This window comes from Schistocerca piceifrons, chromosome 4 (genome assembly GCF_021461385.2).
Source record: "Schistocerca piceifrons isolate TAMUIC-IGC-003096 chromosome 4, iqSchPice1.1, whole genome shotgun sequence".
Taxonomy (NCBI): domain Eukaryota; kingdom Metazoa; phylum Arthropoda; class Insecta; order Orthoptera; family Acrididae; genus Schistocerca; species Schistocerca piceifrons.
The window spans coordinates 582617235-582635578 of NC_060141.1; the positions used below are offsets into that span (position 1 = coordinate 582617235).

Sequence of the window (18344 nt, forward strand, 5' to 3'; positions counted from 1 at the left end):
TAACGCCCATTTGATTGTAAATCTCACTTTGCACTGTTGGTGCTTGTATTAGTAAATTTAAGTATCTTGTACTCCGGAAGGAGTCGGCACAGAAAAAATGGGGGATTCGGTATTAGACTCAGAATGTCGGAGAAACATCATCTACCCAATTCCAAAGACTGCAAGAGCCGATAAGTGCGAGAAGCGTCACACAATCAGCTTAACAGTTCACGTATCCAAGCTGGCGACAAGAATAATATACATAAGAACGGTAAAGAAAACTGAGGATGTGTTACATAATGAACAGTTTGGCTTTAGGAAAGGCAAAGCCACCAGAGGGGCAGTTCTGACTTCTGACGCTGTGGTTGATAATGGAAGCAAGGCTGAAGAAAAATCAAGTCACGTTCATAGTATCTGTCGACGTGAAAATAGCAACCGTGATGTAAAATGGTGCAAGATGTTCGAAAGTCTCAGAAAAATAGGGGTAAGCTACAGAGAAAGACAAGTAATATACAATATGTACAATAACCAAGAGGGAATAATAAGAGTGGGAGAAGAAGAAAGAACTCTTATAACTGCCATCAGGTTTCTGTACAAATTGTAAATATCCTTTCGCTCCCTGTATTTTACCCCTGCCACCTTCAGAATTTGAAAGAGAGTTTTCCAGTCAACATTATCAAACGCTTTCTCTAAGTCTGCAAATGCTAGGAACGTAGGTTTGCCTTTCCTTAATCTAGCTTCCAAGATAAGTCGTAGGGTCAGTATTGCCTCACGTGTTCCAACATTTCTACGGAATCCAAACTGATCTTCCCCGAGGCCAGCTTCTACCAGTTTTTCCAGTCGCCTGTAAAGAATTCGTGTTAGTATTTTGCAGCTGTGACTTATTAAACTGATAGTTCGGTAATTGTCACATCTGTCAACACCTGCTTTCTTTGGGATTGGAATTACTACATTCTTCTTGAAGTCTGAGGGAATTTCGCCTGTCTCATAAATCTTACTCACCAGATGGTAGAGTTTTGTTAGGTCTGGCTCCCCCAAGGCTGTCAGTAGTTCTAATGGAATGTTTCGACTTAGGTCTTTCAGTGCTCTGTCAAACTCTTCACGCAGTATCATTTCTCCCATTTCATTTTCATCTACCTCCTCTTCCATTTCCATAATAATGTCTTCAAGAACATCGCCCCTGTATAGACGCTCTATATACTCCTTCCACCTTTCTGCTTTCCCTTCTTTGCTTAGAACTGGGTTTCCGTCTGAGCTCTTGATATTCATGCAAGTGGTTCTCTTTTCTCCAAAGGTCTCTTTAATTTTCCTGTAGGCAGTATCTATCTTACCCCTAGTGAGATAAGCCTCTACATCCTTACATTTGTCCTCTAGCCATCCCTTCTTAGCCATTTTGCACTTCCTGTCGATCTCATTTTTGAGACGTTTGTATTCCTTTTTGCCTGCTTCACATACCGCATTTTTGTATTTTCTCCTTTCATCAAGTAAATTCAGTATCTCTTCTGTTACCCAAAGATTTCTACTAGCCCTCGTCTTTTTACCTACTTGATCCTTTGCTGCCTTCACTATTTCATTCCTCAAAGCTACCTATTCTTCTTCTACTGTATTTCTTTCCCCCATTCCTGTCAATTGTTCCCTTATGCTTTCCCTGAAACTCTGTACAATCTCTGGTTCTTTCAGTTTATCCAGGTCCCATCTCCTTAAATTCCCACCTTTTTGCAGTTTCTTCAGTTTTAATCTACAGTTCATAACCAATAGATTGTGGTCAGAGTCCACAACTGACCCTGAAAATGTCTTACAATTTAAAATCTGGTTCCTAAATCTCTGTCTTACCATTATATAATCTATCTGAAACCTTTTAGAATCTCCAGGGTTCTTCCATGTATACAACCTGCTTTCATGATTCTTGAACCAAGTGTTACCTATGATTAAGTTATGCTCTGTGCAAAATTCTATCAGGCGGCTTCCTCTTTCATTTCTTAGCCCCAATCCATATTCACCTACTACGTTTCCCTCTCTTCCTTTTCCTACTGTCGAATTCCAGTCACCCATGACTATTAAATTTTCGTCGCCCTTCACTACCTGAATAATTTCTTTTATCTCATCATACATTTCCTCAATTTCTTCATCATCTGCAGAGCTAGTTGGCATATAAACTTTGTCTACTGTAGTAGGACTGGGCTTCGTGTCTATCTTGGCCACAATAATGCGTTCACTATGCTGTTTGTAGTAGGTTACCCGCACTCCTATTTTCCTATTCATTATTAAAGCTACTCCTACATTACCCCTATTTGATTTTGTATTTATGATCCTGTATTCGCCTGACCAAAAGTCTTGTTCCTCCTGCCACCGAACTTCACTAATTCCCACTATATCTAACTTTAACCCATCCATTTCCCTTTTTAAATTTTCTAACCTACCTGCCCGATTAAGGGATCTGACATTCCACGCTCCGATCCGTAGAACGCCAGTTTTCTTTCTCTTGATAACGACGTCCTCTTGAGTAGTCCCCGCCCGGAGATCCGAATGGGGGACTATTTTACTTCCGGAATATTTTACCTAAGAGGACGCCATCATCATTTAATTATACAGTAAAGCTGCATACCCTCGGGAAATTTTACGGCCTTAGCTTCCCCTTGCTTTCATCCGTTCGCAGTACCAAAACAGCAAGGCCGTCTTGGTTAATGTTACAGGGCCAGATCAGTCAATCATCCAGACTGTTGCCCCTGCAACTACTGAAAAGGCTGCTGTCCCTCTTCAGGAACCACACGTTTGTCTGGCCTCTCAACAGATACCCCTCCGTTGTGGTTGCACCTACGGTACGGCTATCTATATCGTTGAGGCACGCAAGCCTCCCCACCAACGGCAAGGTCCATGGTTCATGGGGTGGGCTATAAAAAGCTCACGAAAAATCGGAGTCTTTCGGTGGCTCTGATAGAGTGTAGGAGGCGAATTGCGACCTCTGGCCAGAGGTGGTGTGAAGTTGTATTACGGAAGTTCGTAGTCAAAAGTCAGTAAGGTTTTTTTCAGTGTATGGAAGGTTCCTAAAGTGTTGTGAAGTATGTTCCCTTGCGCGGGCGTGGGAAACATCTCAGTCTATTGACTGTTTTGGCGGTGGATGTTGATGGTAGCGACCGTACACAGACTTTTTACGAATAGGTTGTCTAAAAGAGTGTGGAGCAACTGGTTGGCTGCAGGCATAATGTATCGAACAAAGCGAGGGTTATCAGAAGAAGAATAAATTGAGATTTTCTTCAATAAAAATTAGAAGTGTGGATGTTCTCGTGTACGTACTAACCCATTGTGACTACAGACTGTATTCCTGTGTTGTTTGCAGAAGAGACGGGAGAACCCAACTGGTGACGGTGTGGTGACGGATTTCAGTGCTCGTTGTCCAGTCTAGTGGTCGGACGTGTGTGCTTTTGAAGGTAGTCAGATGGATTCAGAGGATTGAATGGTGGTATAGAGGAAGAGAGCGTTTTACCCCTGTCTATTGGGTCTAAGCGAGACTGAGGACCCTAATGTGGCTTTATAGCGTAGGTGTAACAGGACCTAAAATTATACAGACCCGCCGACAAAGGTGTGGGAGGGAGTCTACGGAGCAATACTGTGGACACGGCTGCTTCTGAGCTTCACCAGACGCTACGGAAACTGACGATGAGGGACGTTTCAATAACTTATTTTTCTCTAAAATATTTTTAGCAACATTCTGCTCTGCCTGCTTCAGAGACGTGTCTAATTTCTTGTTATTTTCAAATTTTGTACATTAATGGTTTCACTCATATGCCTTGATAAATTTTGAACAAACTGCTGCGTCTGCATCACAGAATAGCGCTCTTTCTTACTTTTGAAAATTATATGGCATTTACTGTTTAACTATCTGCTTCATAGACGTGCTTACCGCTTTTAAATCTTAGCCATCTTTTACTCTTTAGTACCAGAAGTGTTGCAGAAGTCTTTGTTGAATTCTAGTAAATTTATCAAAACCTACGGATTGGTTTTCAGTCTGCTGATCCTTATAACCAAAAGTTTGTCCATTGTGACGAATATATTTTATTTGTTTTGATACTTGTAGGTAGCCCTATGTCGTAAATAAACATTTTTTGGAAGTATTTCAATAGATGAGATGTTTTATAGTAGCGAAGATGAACAAGTGCTCATAGCTCAAAAGGTATGCATTTTAGAGATCATGTTTACTGGCCACTTGTTTCTTGTTTTGGTCCCTTGGAGCCACCTGTGAAAGTTGCCACCCTACAATATTAGTAACAACAGTACCGGCAAATGCAATCCACAGTCAGAGATATGCGAACGATTTTCTCTTATAACATTCAACTCATTCTTCAATAAAATTCATCAGGGTATCAGACCGCATCGTCATAATTTAAAATGCGCCAACGTTTCGGCCAGCGTTGCAGCTAGCCTTCATCAGGGCCTTACGTTAACTGCTAAACGAACACACTTGGTTCCTTAAATAGCTGGATGAGAAAACCGTGTCGTTACTTGATTGGCTGTAATAGGAGGAGGAGGAGGGGTGAAAGGTATGGTTTATTGGTGTTTCCTTTATTATCTGTCATTGGCTGAAATAGCTGTTTTCTATTGGTCTTTATATTAATCCACGCCATTGGAGGAGACGGACGAATAGCGAACAGGTGATGGCTGTGACGTCACACTGTTTCCATGCTGTCCAGAAGCCGGCTGCGGCGTGCCATTGCTTTGTGTGCTCGCGACCACTACTGCGGCTCTCCGCGTGTCTGCAAGGGCCGCCACGGCTCTGCCGCCGCTCCGTAGCCCTGCTATTGCAGGCAGCCAAGACCTCGGAAGCTTATACCCGTCCTCTCTATTCATGTTGGAGGGTCTTTTGGCTATTTCTATTGCCTCTCTAATCTTTCTTTTGAAAGTGAGAGGCTGTTTCGACAGGACGCGGGCTTCTTGAAAAAATATTGGTTTCCCGCACTCGCCTCTCACTTTCAAAAGAAAGATTATAGAGGCAATAGAAATAGCCAAAAGACCCGCCAACATGAATAGAGAGGACGGGTATAAGCTTCCGAGGTCTTGGCTGCCTGCAAAAGCAGGGCTACGGAGCGGCGGCAGAGCCGTGGCGGCCCATGCAGACACGCGGAGAGCCGCAGTAGTGGTCGCGAGCACACAAAGCAATGGCACGCCGCAGCCGGCTTCTGGACAGCATGGAAACAGTGTGACGTCACAGCCATCACCTGTTCGCTATTCGTCCGTCTCCTCCAATGGGGTGGATTAATATAAAGACCAATAGAAAACAGCTATTTCAGCCAATGACAGATAATAAAGGAAACACCAATAAAGCATACCTTTTGTGGTGTCACCCCAGACACCACACTTGCTAGGTGGTAGCTTAAATCGGCCGCGGTCCATTTAGTACATGTCGGACCCGCGTGTCGCCACTGTGTGATCGCAGACCGAGCGCCACCACAAGGCAGGTCTCGAGATACGGGATAGCACTCGCCCCAGTTGTACGACGACTTTGCTAGCGACTACACTGACGAAGCCTTTCTCTCATTTGCCGAGAGACAGTTAGAATAGCCTTCAGCTAAGTCCATGGCTACGACCTAGCAAGGCGCCATTAGCCTTACATAGCAAGTGATAGTTTGATAGTTATAGTATGAAATGTCTCATCCGGAATGCTGTATTCACAACAAGGATAAATAAAAGTTAAGTATTCGAGGAGCTGCATACTTTTCTTATTAGCATTCAATACTTATCCTGTTCCAGAATTCACGCCCGTCTGCGTTAGATAGCTTCCATTTCGGCCTCCTCTATCTGCAAGGTGTTGGCACATTTACCAACACATCATTGGCGCCGAGTATTGGTGACGCGCCCACGTTGCAGTCATTTTGATAGTAACTTGCTCTGATTTATTTGTGTCATGGCTTCGCCACAATCTCCCGATGTACTGTCCGAATTTTATCGCTTGCAGAATCAGCAGACGCAGGCGTTATTGGATGCCCTTGGACAGCTCGTCCAGGGTCAACGTGCCATTCAAACCGATGCGGCGGCCGCTGCTTCATCGCTCCCGCAGCCACAACGTGCAGTTGCACCGCAGTTTCGCAATTTTGATGCACAGCACGAGACCTGGACCGAGTGGTCACGCCAGTTTGGATTTCATCTCGCCGCCTACAGAATTCAAGGTAACGAGCGGCAGCCTCACTTATTGTCATGTGTCGGTGTGTCCACCTACCGTGTGATAGTGAAATTGTTTCCCCGACGCGACGTAGCAACTCTGTCCTACGAAGAAATTTTGTTGGCATTGGACGCCTATTTCAAAGAAACAGTTAATGTACTTGCAAAAAGGTATACGCTCTTTTGTACAAAACGTACGGCCGGTCAAACTAATAGGGGGTGGGTTGCAACTTTGCAAGGCCTTACTAGGGATTGTGCGTTTGAATGTGACTGTGGCCTTCCTTATTCAGATACTACGGTACGCGATGCAATTGCACAGAACGTTTCTGATGTTCGCATACGGGAACAGATTTTGAAACTAGTTAATCCCTCCCTTCAGCAAGTGATAGACATATTGGATAGGCAAGACACACTTGACTGTGCTCAGGACTCATTTGCAACTTCGCCAGCCGTGTGTAACATTAACCAGCCTGCCGGGCGCGCTGCACGGCCCGGTCAACTGCCCTCGCGCACACCAACGCAGCTGCCGCCACGCTCTAAACCAGGTGTGCCGCGCCAGCATACAAATGCAGTGAAATCATGCCCGCGGTGTGCTACTAGACATTCGCGTGAAAATTGCCCATCACGCCAAGCTATTTGCTTTTTCTGTAATAAGAAAGGACATGTTCAAACTGTTTGCCAGAAAAAGCTCAGATCAGACACTCTTAATCATTCCAGGCCCTTTGCTTCGCGCCGGAATCAAACCAAGAATACTCAGGCTCGTGGACCTTCGCCCATGGACATTCATGTAGTTAATTCCACTCCGCCCAGTGCCTCTTTCTCTAACAGTGACTGTGTTCGTCCCACAAAAAGTGTGCGTCGACGTCGCCGGAAATCACGTCAATTGGCAAGTGATTCTGTACCAGTGTCTGTTCAAATTGCACAAAACAGTCGCTCTTGTCGTCAGCAGGACAATAAACTTTTTGTAGATTTGGACTTTAATGGCAAAGTGATACCATTCCAGCTCGATACCGGAGCTGCAGTTTCATTGCTCAATCATGACACGTACAAACAACTGGGCAAACCTCCGTTGCGTGCCGCAAATGTTCAGTTAAAACGTTATTCAGGACAGCAGATCCCTGTGTTAGGACAGTGCAGCCTTCTTGCAACATACAAGGGACAAACAAAACTTGTGTCATTTTACGTTCTTCATTCTTCTACTGCAGTGAACTTGTTTGGTTTAGATTTATTTCAATTGTTTAACATGTCTATTGTAAATCAGGTCCTATCAGTGAATCAGACTGTGCCTTCAGACAGTGTTTCTCGTCTGTGTAAAGAATTTGCAGACATTTTTGCACCGGACCTTGGTTGCGCTAAGAACTATGAAGCACATTTGGAACTGAAAGTCCACGCGCAACCGAAATTTTTCCGAGCGCGCAATGTTCCCCACGCATTGCGTGATGCGGTCGCACGACCGTTAAAGGATTTAGAATCACAAGGTGTGAGTGAATGTGCGCAATGCCTCTTCCCTTTCAGCTCCGCTTCATCGCTTACGCCGTACAGGTGTTCCGTTCGTCTGGACGACGGAATGCGAACGCGCCTTTCGCCAGTTGCAATCGGCGTTGCTTTCTCATACTTGCCTTACGCCATTCGATCCCCAGAAACCCCTTTTGTTGATGGTAGATGCATCGGATTTCGGGATCGGTGCTGTGCTTGCGCACAAAGTTGGCTCGCATGATCGCCCTATTGCCTTTGCGTCCAAATTGCTCTCGTCTGCGCAAAGAAATTATTCCCAGATAGAGAAAGAAGCTTTGGCTCTCGTGTTTGGTGTTACTAAGTTCCATGATTTCTTGTATGGTCGTCACTTTACCATCATCACAGACCACAAACCTTTGACGTCGCTTTTTCATCCGAACAAGCCTGTACCTCCACGTACAGCGCAGAAATTCATTCGCTGGTCTATTTTCCTCTCGCAGTACCGCTACGATATCTTGTATCGGTCCACTGCTAAGCACGGAAACGCCGATGCATTGTCCCGTTTGCCTGTTGCTGAGGATAAAGCATTCGATTCTTCCGAACTTGCTTGCATGTTCATTGATGCGGAAACCGATGAAGTGGTCGAATCGTTTCCGATTCATTTTCGTCGTGTAGCTACAGCCACAGCTGCTGACCCGGTCCTTGCTACCGTTTTGCGTTTTGTTGCTACGCAATGGCCTTTGTCAAAGTCACGGATCGAGGATCCGTTGGTTCGCCGATTTTTTGCTCATAAGGAGAGACTTTTTGTTCGACGTGGTGTTTTGTTGTTGCGTTCTGATAATGATCAGTCCAGAGTCGTGGTCCCACGTTCGTTACAGTCCTCTGTCTTACGGCTTCTTCACCAAGGACATTTGGGTATAGTGCGAACGAAACAACTTGCTCGTCAGCACTGTACTTGGTTCGGAATCGATGCTGCGATTACGAATATGTGTTCTTCTTGCATGGCGTGTGCCGAACAACAATCCGCACCGCCGCGGAAAGTCTTTGCATGGCCAAAAGCCACTTCCCCTTGGCAACGCTTGCACATCGATTTTGCTGGTCCATTCTGGAATGCTCGATGGTTGGTTCTGGTAGATGCCTTCAGTAATTTTCCTTTTTTTGTCCGGATGTCTTCCACGACGTCCTCTGCCACCATCCAAGCGTTGTCTGCTATCTTTTGCATTGAAGGTCTTCCGCAGACTATTGTTTCCGACAATGGCCCACAATTCATGTCGGCAGAATTTCAGTCATTCTGCCAGGCCAATGGTATTCAACATCTGACATCCGCGCCGTTTTCGCCTCAGTCAAACGGTGCCACTGAACGATTGGTCCGGACTTTCAAGTCACAGATGTTGCAGTTGAAAGAATCGCATTCTCGGGAGGACACGTTGTTGCTCTTTTTGTCTTCGTATCGCTCGCAGCCCCGAGATGGTCGCTCGCCGGCTGAGTTGCTCCACGGTCGTCCTCATCGAACCTTGATGTCTTTGCTGCACCCGCTGCATCAGGTCCCTGTACAGCGACAGACTCCTGCTTTTGCTCCAGGCGACGTTGTATTCCATCGCAACTATCGAGGTTCACGGCGTTGGCTCGCAGGGCGCATTCCTCGCTGCCTCGGCCGCTCGATTTATTTGGTTTTGGGGGCCTCTGGTGAGGTGCGTCGGCATCTCAATCAGCTGCGCCTCTATCGTCGCACGGGTTCTGCCGCTCCCCGTCTGCTTTCAGCGACGGTGCCGTCCGGTCAGCGCCCTGGGGACCCATCTACTGGCTCGCCTCATCCCCAGGTGTTACCGACGATGCCTTCCATTTTGCCCCATGGTGACGCGCCGCCGCAGCCGCCGCCGCCGCCGCCTGTTCTCCCGCCGGCGCCGCCCGCATACGCCGCTTCGCTGCAGCCGCCAAGCGCCTCCCTGGGTCACGCGCCGCCGATCGCTTCCCGTGACCAGCCGTCCTCAGCCATGGAACTCTTGCCCGCTCCGGACCACATGATGTCATCGCGCGTCGGGTACCCCGACGCAATGGAGGTCGACCCTTCGGCCCCTCCTGTCTCCTTACGGGCGCATACACCGCATGTTGACGTGCACCCTGGACTAGGTTTTCAGGCGTTTCCTAGCTCCCCTCGGACCGAATGGCCGGGTGCGGGTGGCACAGCCTCGCCTGTTGTTAGGCTCCCCACCTCCTCGCATACGTCAACATGGGGTCCTCCCCACGGCGGGCGGAAGCCTTATAACACGACCGTTCGCCGATTTGCGGGGGAGGAATGTGGTGTCACCGCCAGACACCACACTTGCTAGGTGGTAGCTTAAATCGGCCGCGGTCCATTTAGTACATGTCGGACCCGCGTGTCGCCACTGTGTGATCGCAGACCGAGCGCCACCACAAGGCAGGTCTCGAGATACGGGATAGCACTCGCCCCAGTTGTACGACGACTTTGCTAGCGACTACACTGACGAAGCCTTTCTCTCATTTGCCGAGAGACAGTTAGAATAGCCTTCAGCTAAGTCCATGGCTGCGACCTAGCAAGGCGCCATTAGCCTTACATAGCAAGTGATAGTTTGATAGTTATAGTATGAAATGTCTCATCCGGAATGCTGTATTCACAACAAGGATAAATAAAAGTTAATATTCGAGGAGCTGCATACTTTTCTTATTAGCATTCAATACTTATCCTGTTCCAGAATTCACGCCCGTCTGCGTTAGATAGCTTCCATTTCGGCCTCCTCTATCTACAAGGTGTTGGCACATTTACCAACACATCACCTTTCACCCCTCCTCCTCCTCCTCCTATTACAGCCAATCAAGTAACGACACGGTTTTCTCATGCAGCTATTTAAGGAATCAAGTGTGTTCGTTAACGTAAGGCCCTGATGAAGGCTAGCTGCAACGCTGGCCGAAACGTTGGCGCATTTTAAATTATGACGATGCGGTCTGATACCCTGAAGAATTTTATTGAAGAAGACAACGGCCGCGGAAGCCTACGCTTACATTCAACTCATTCGTTTCCAGACCAGTTTCACTTTGAAATTTGTACATTTATCCTTCTCCATCACCCATGATGGTTCGTAACATCGTCGTGGTATCATCTTGTACACGGGACAAAGCACCTAAAACTAAGAGGCACAGTTCCGATGTCACCTGTTCATATAATCTGATAGTGTCTTGGCAATAAGTCGAAATCTGCAATGTGAGCTGCGGCTAAAAATGTAACTTAAAAGACTTACAAGACATTCACTACGTTTTGCTAAGATAATATGCCAGGTCCGTGTAGTACACGACTTCACACGAGCTAGTCGTGCACGGAGTTTCAACCTGAAAGAAGTAGCGAAATACCGAGAGAAACGATACAAGGAATAATACTGTCTCGCAAGTAGCTCCAGTTTCCTCAAAACAATGCTCTTTAAAAATGAGAGCAGCAGGACAACTCACACATGACGTTGTAGATGCTGCCAATGGTGTAGTTAGGCCCTCCCGCTGCCTGCTGGGCTTCAATTGCTTCTTGTCCCAAGGCGTCCTATACAAGGAAAGGAATTTATCATCTCAACTTACAATACATTAAAGCAGTTAGTACTTGAAGGGAATGTTCAGTTCAGCTTACCAGAGTTTCCCAGTCGCCAGGCAATTCGCTAGTGTAGCCCCAGGGGTAAAGCATGTACTGCAAAGAAATTACACATTCATTATTTATCTCCACTGAAAACACAGAGTGTATTAAGACTCGTAAACTACTTTAAAACAAAAGTAGTATGCAAGATACAATCAAATGCATGACATTTTTTTATACACAACATTTAGTTTCGTCTGAGGAGCCTGAAGATGAACATCGTGTGAATCTAAAGCCAGTTATTAGCATGCGGTCTCGTCCCACATATAACGACGGCAGTCACTAATAACACCTAATATATCTTCTGTAACTTATACTCTCTCTCACATACACACGACTACTAAATTTAAAAAAAAGTTACTCTCACAAAGTTGACAATACAACCTACACAGAAACCAAATGAATAAATGAAAACACTGTGCTGAGTGCAGAATACGTGAAACTAGAGTATTTTTTCTTCTTACGAAGTTTAGAAGAGTGAACTGAAAAAAAAACACAAATGGAGCGTAAGGTAACAGAATTAATGACTGCGACATCATTTTCAAGGTCTTGTTCACCACTAATAACGAAAACTACATAGTTTGATGTTATTGTTTTCGTTGACAAACTTTATTGAGAAGGCTTATTTTATAAAGCCAATGTAGAAGGTGCCATCTATTGACAATCCAATTTTACTTTTATGCACAACAGTGACTGGAGTTGTTTACTTTCTTTAAGCAAGCAATGCGTACTGCTCACTTAAAGTGAAATCAGCGTTCACCAACACAGGTAAGCACCGCTTGCCTTTATACCTTAAATATTATTTTCTATTTCTTCATTCATTTACAGCGTTTGCAACGTCACGTTACACGTATCCTGATCTCTGTACCATTAATCTACATATTTATTTTTATAACTTAATTCTTCATTACTTTATATGGTCTGCAACATTATGTAACACGTCTCCTAACCTCAATACCATTAATCCGTATCAAAATTGCGAAATACTTTTACTGTAGTCACGATAGTTTTTTACCACTGTATTCAAATCTACAGAAATCAATGATCAAAATGTTTCGAGATTGGATCCAATGGAATTCTACGTCAAAAAATTATGATTGTACAACATATAATGTATATGTCGTTTCCAACTCGTTACCTTGAGCGACAATGGCTTACCTCAGTTCTGATTCCGTCCTACTCGAAGAAATAAATAATGTTCATTTGTACCACACAGAATTTTTGAACTCTTTCAGTTCGTCCGATTTATCACCTTATCGTCTGCTTTGAAAGAAAAATACTGCTATTTTGTTAAATTGAATTCTTAACGCTAATCTGACATTTACTAATGTTGTAAGATTAGTGGTAACTCACATATGCAAGTACCTCATGACTGTCAAACTAATTGACTCCGATAAACTGTGCTCATACTCCACATTATCCTCACACCTCATGATCCAGCCATGCCTTTCCTTATGATAAGACAACAATTCACCACAGAAGTAGCTTTGGCAATGACCATTGATAAAGCATAAGATCGAACACTTCACAAGGCAGTATTCTATTTACCAGGCGTTCTTTTGCGTGGACAGTTATAAGCGGCTTTTTCATCACATTCAGTGATGTTTATGTTTGTGCTAAACACATGTGGAGTCAAAAAGTAAACGAAGATCACATTATAACTGCTACCATTCTTTTCAAACAAATTTTGTAAAATAAATAAGTTTAAAAAATTAATCTGACACAGATAGTATTGCTTTTTATATGTTTTACAATTAAACATATTGTACATAATGATGCCAACTTTTTGCAGTGAGATTAATATTTGTCACTTCTGTTCAGAAGATGATACCTTTTATTAATAAATACTCACATTTGCTTATTTCTCCATTACTACATTGCCTATCAGTGATTGATCAGGAAAGAGCTCGAATTGTTTGCTTTGGTAACTAGTTGGTAATTATTATGTTTATCATGTGGATAAGAAAAATTTGTCTATTCGTCCCATGCACCAGTGGTCTGTAACACAAAGAAAATTATTTAATTATGCTTGTTCTGTTAGGAGATCTGTAGTGTTTCCTGGCGGCACATTTAAAGTATCTAACTATTTACAAAGATATGGTTGTGATTTATGCTTTACTTTCAATTTTCTATTCCTTACGTGTGGCCATTGGTTTTTCTCTAGGTACTTCATGCACACACCACAGATTTCCATTTGGCAGTTCCTCGCGTTTATCAGTGATCTCTCGCCAATAGTGTAACAGAACAGTAGTGGATTTCTTCGCATATTTGTGCACAGTATGTTAAATTTATTCAGTCTTTGGGAGAACAGCTAGTGTCAACTTTGAATTCTATAGCTGTCAGATAGTAAAAAACGGATTGTAGTACACATGCTACAGCACATTATTGAACAGCTTTAAAACGTTGCTGAGAATAATATTATTACAACCAACAACTACAGACAGCAATAATGGTTTACTCAGAGTTGACATACGTCTATCTACAACGTCAGTGCATGTACTGATGAAGGCAGTAAAGCTGAAATAAGCTTATTGTCTGGATGGGTAAAATATTCAATAGTAAAGTATTCAGTTTAAGTTAGTAGGAAAGTTGGGAAATCGATTCTTGGAGAGAGAAAGTGAAATATTTGTGTGACGAGGTAGGTGCCGCTATCCAGTGTCTGATCAGCTAACAAGAAGCGATATTGGAGCGTTACGAGGCAACTGGTGAGCTAAGCAACTTGACCCTTCAGCGGTACAGGCACCAGCGTCGACAAAAATACGACGGGAAAGTACGGCGGACGTCATGCGGTTGCCGCATGACGATCGCAATCGACACAGTCATCATGGGACACTCCAGAAGGTTGGTGCAGTGTGCAACGGCTCCTTATAAATAGGCCAACCACCGACTGGAGGGGAGAACAGATCGACAGTTGTTTGGGGCACCACCTCCGTGTCGCTCGGGGTCAAGGGCTGGACTTGTATTATTTGGAACAGGCAGTACTTAGAAAGATTCACTAGCCTCCGCCATAGTAGAACTTGTACTTTGAAGACAATAGTAGTACAATCTAATACAAGCATTTCTGCATACTTGTAAATAGTCCCTTATACATAGGGAATGTCACAGGAGGCACTTCCACGGAGTGTATTCCTTCCTACCAGTACATGATTTACATCCAGTTCCCGAGCGAATCCTACCGAGTTCCGTGCTCTACACCACTCAGTAGTCTACTTTCAGCCCGGTCCACAAACCGTTCCTCATCGATCTCTTCGAACGAGGTAAGTCTCCCTGTCGCTCTTTGCGCGTGTCTTTCTAACTGCCTCACAGGGCACGATAGTATATACCAAAATGAAATACCAAGGAGCATACTGTTTTCCAGTTCTCTACATAATGTCATACTGTGACATAACATATCCTAAAGCTCCCACAATAGAGAAACACCGAAATATCATTACATTTCCACTCAAGCAGTAAAATTCCTCCTTCCCTTCTGGATGGTTCACTTTCTTAGTCAGGCGATGTATTTAAATGAAGAAAGGTCAGATAAATGTCCAATACTGACTTTGAAAATGTGTGCTACAATTCGATGTTTGTGTGTATAAGGACATATCCAAATACGAAAATGGTTCAAATGGCTCTGAGCACTATGAGACATAACATTTGAGGTCATCAGTGCCCTAGAACTTAGAGCTACTTAAACCTAACTAACATAAGGACATCACACACATCCATGCCCGAGGCAGGATTCCAACCTGCGACCGTAGCAGTCGCACGGTTCCAGACTGAAGCGCCTAGAACCGCTCGGCCACAGCAACTGGCTGTCCAAATACGACGTGTGATACTAGACGACTGGCCATACTAACGACAGTTCAGGATTTTTGTTATAAACTTTTCGTACGCCCGCGCTATAGCCCCGACCTCGCACCCAGCAAATATTAGATCTTGTTGCACGTTAAACAATGGTTTTGAAATGACGAGCGCCTTCTGTGCCGTGGGACTGAAGAAGATATTGAAACCTTACGATAAGTGATGCGCGGATACTTTAAAACGATTTGTAGCTAACTGAAATCTCAAATAAAATCTTTTTCTAATGAATGAATTTTTTGTCTTGACCGAAAGATGCTAACTTTTCGAATACACCTCATATATTCGTTAAACCAGGATCAATCACAGAGCTTTGCCTTTCATGGAAAAAGCTTTACGAGTGGTGTCTGCATAATCGATTGAACAAAATTTTGAGATACTGAGAGCGAAATTTGAGAATCAGCCCAAAACACGGTTTTAATCTTCTTGAGACTTATATCTACATCTACATCTGCATCTACATTTATACTCCGCAAGCCACCCAACGGTGTGTGGCGGAGGGCACTTTACGTGCCACTGTCATTACCTCCCTTTCCTGTTCCAGTCGCGTATGGTTCGCGGGAAGAACGACTGTCTGAAAGCCTCCGTGCGCGCTCTAATCTCTCTAATTTGACATTCGTGATCTCCTCGGGAGGTATAAGTAGGGGGAAGCAATATATTCGATACCTCATCCAGAAACGCACCCTCTCGAAACCTGGCGAGCAAGCTACACCGCGATGCAGAGCGCCTCTCTTGCAGAGTCTGCCACTTGAGTTTATTAAACATCTTCGTAACGCTATCACGGTTACCAAATAACCCTGTAACGAAACGCGCCGCTCTTCTTTGGATCTTCTCTATCTCCTCTGTCAGACCGATCTGGTACGGATCCCACACTGATGAGCAATACTCAAGTATAGGTCGAACGAGTGTTTTGTAAGCCACCTCCTTTGTTGATGGACTACATTTTCTAAGCACTCTCCCAATGAATCTCAACCTGGTACCCGCCTTACCAACAATTAATTTTATATGATCATTCCACTTCAAATCGTTCCGCACGCATACTCCCAGATATTTTACAGAAGTAACTGCTACCAGTGTTTGTTCCGCTGTCATATAATCATACAATAAAGGATCCTTCTTTCTATGTATTCGCAATACATTACATTTGTCTATGTTAAGGGTCAGTTGCCACTCCCTGCACCAAGTGCCTATCCGCTGCAGATCTTCCTGCATTTCGCTACAATTTTCTAATGCTGCAACTTCTCTGTATACTACAGCATCATCCGCGAAAAGCCGCATGGAACTTCCGACACTATCTACTAGGTCATTTATATATATTGTGAAAAGCAATGGTCCCATAACACTCCCCTGTGGCACGCCAGAGGTTACTTTAACGTCTGTAGACGTCTCTCCATTGATAACAACATGCTGTGTTCTGTTTGCCAAAAACTCTTCAATCCAGCCACACAGCTTGTCTGATATTCCGTAGGCTCTTACTTTGTTTATCAGGCGACAGTGCGGAACTGTATCGAACGCCTTCCGGAAGTCAAGAAAAATAGCATCTACCTGGGAGCCTGTATCTAATATTTTCTGGGTCTCATGAACAAATAAAGCGAGTTGGGTCTCACACGATCGCTGTTTCCGGAATCCATGTTGATTCCTACATAGTAGATTCTGGGTTTCCAAAAACGACATGATACTCGAGCAAAAAACATGTTCTAAAATTCTACAACAGATCGACGTCAGAGATATAGGTCTATAGTTTTGCGCATCTGCTCGACGACCCTTCTTGAAGACTGGGACTACCTGTGCTCTTTTCCAATCAATTGGAATCCTCCGTTCCTCTAGAGACTTGCGGTACACGGCTGTTAGAAGAGGGGCAAGTTCTTTCGCGTACTCTGTGTAGAATCGAATTCGTATCCCGTCAGGTCCAGTGGACTTTCCTCTATTGAGTGATTCCAGTTGCTTTTCTATTCCTTGGACACTTATTTCGATGTCAGCCATTTTTTCATTTGTGCGAGGATTTAGAGAAGGAACTGCAGTGCGGTCTTCCTCTGTGAAACAGCTTTGGAAAAAGGTGTTCAGTATTTCAGCTTTACGCGTGTCATCCTCTGTTTCAATGCCATCATCATCCCGTAGTGTCTGGATATGCTGTTTCGAGCCACTTACTGATTTAACGTAAGACCAGAACTTCCTAGGATTTTCTGTCAAGTCGGTACATAGAATTTTACTTTCGAATTCACTGAACGCTTCACGCATAGCCCTCCTTACGCTAACTTTGACATCGTTTAGCTTCTGTTTGTCTGAGTGGTTTTGGCTGCGTTTAAACTTGGAGTGGAGCTCTCTTTGCTTTCGCAGTACTTTCCTAACTTTGTTGTTGTACCACGGTGGGTTTTTCCCGTCCCTCACAGTTTTACTCGGCACGTACCTGTCTAAAACGCATTTTACGATTGCCTTGAACTTTTTCCATAAACACTCAACATTGTCAGTATCGGAACAGAAATTTTCGTTTTGATCTGTTAGGTAGTCTGAAATCTGCCTTCTATTACTCTTGCTAAACAGATAAACCTTCCTCCCTTTTTTTTTATATTCCTATTAACTTCCGTATTCAGGGATGCTGCAACGGCCTTATGATCACTGATTCCCTGTTCTGTACATACAGAGTCGAAAAGTTCATTAGAAGCAAACTATTCAAATGATATTACCATCATTCGCTTCAGAGTTAAGTCTTTTACAGAAAGGTGCAACATAACAAGTTGAAAGTAAGGGTACCATAAGCATAAGTTACATGATCATAATATGTTGAACATTGTGATGTGCTTTCAGGAGGTGCTGTATACACCATACGTCAAAAAGTTGCGGAGCTGGTTTTGCTCTGCCATGTACGCGTCATCAGCGGAGTAACTACGGCGACAGCTTGAACTAACAACTGTAAATAACAGACTTGTGAGCAGACAATGTTACGTAGTGAATGTGCCACTATAATTTGTCAGCTGTCTTGCATCACAAATCGCGATGGAGCAACGAACTGAAGATTTGCAAGTCAAGTGTTCAAGACATTGTCCAAAATGTTATGAAGAACATAAAAGTGCGTCCAGACTCTGTCATTCACACCTAGTCTCCCAGACATCATCTCTAAATCGAATGTCCAAGACATTTTCCAGAATGTTTTGAAGAGGAGAAAAGTGTGTTCAAACTTTGCCCTACAAACCTCGACACCCAGACGAAAACAATAAAATAAAAGTAAATTCGTATGGCATGAATGGATAGGAAACACGGAAGTGCAGATTCAGCGCCAAAA

General features: G+C 44.1%; 1 protein-coding gene across 1 annotated transcript in view; it reads right to left on the reverse strand.

Moving 5' to 3' along the window:
• Positions 1–18344, reverse strand: part of LOC124796029 (carboxypeptidase B-like) — a 75677-nt gene that overhangs the window by 15637 nt on the left and 41696 nt on the right. Inside the window, exons 5-6 of the mRNA XM_047260114.1 lie at positions 11219–11275; positions 11050–11134 (exon numbers count right to left, since the gene is read on the reverse strand). Of these exons, the coding sequence (XP_047116070.1) occupies positions 11050–11134; positions 11219–11275 (142 nt within the window). The remainder of the gene's footprint in view (positions 1–11049; positions 11135–11218; positions 11276–18344) is intronic.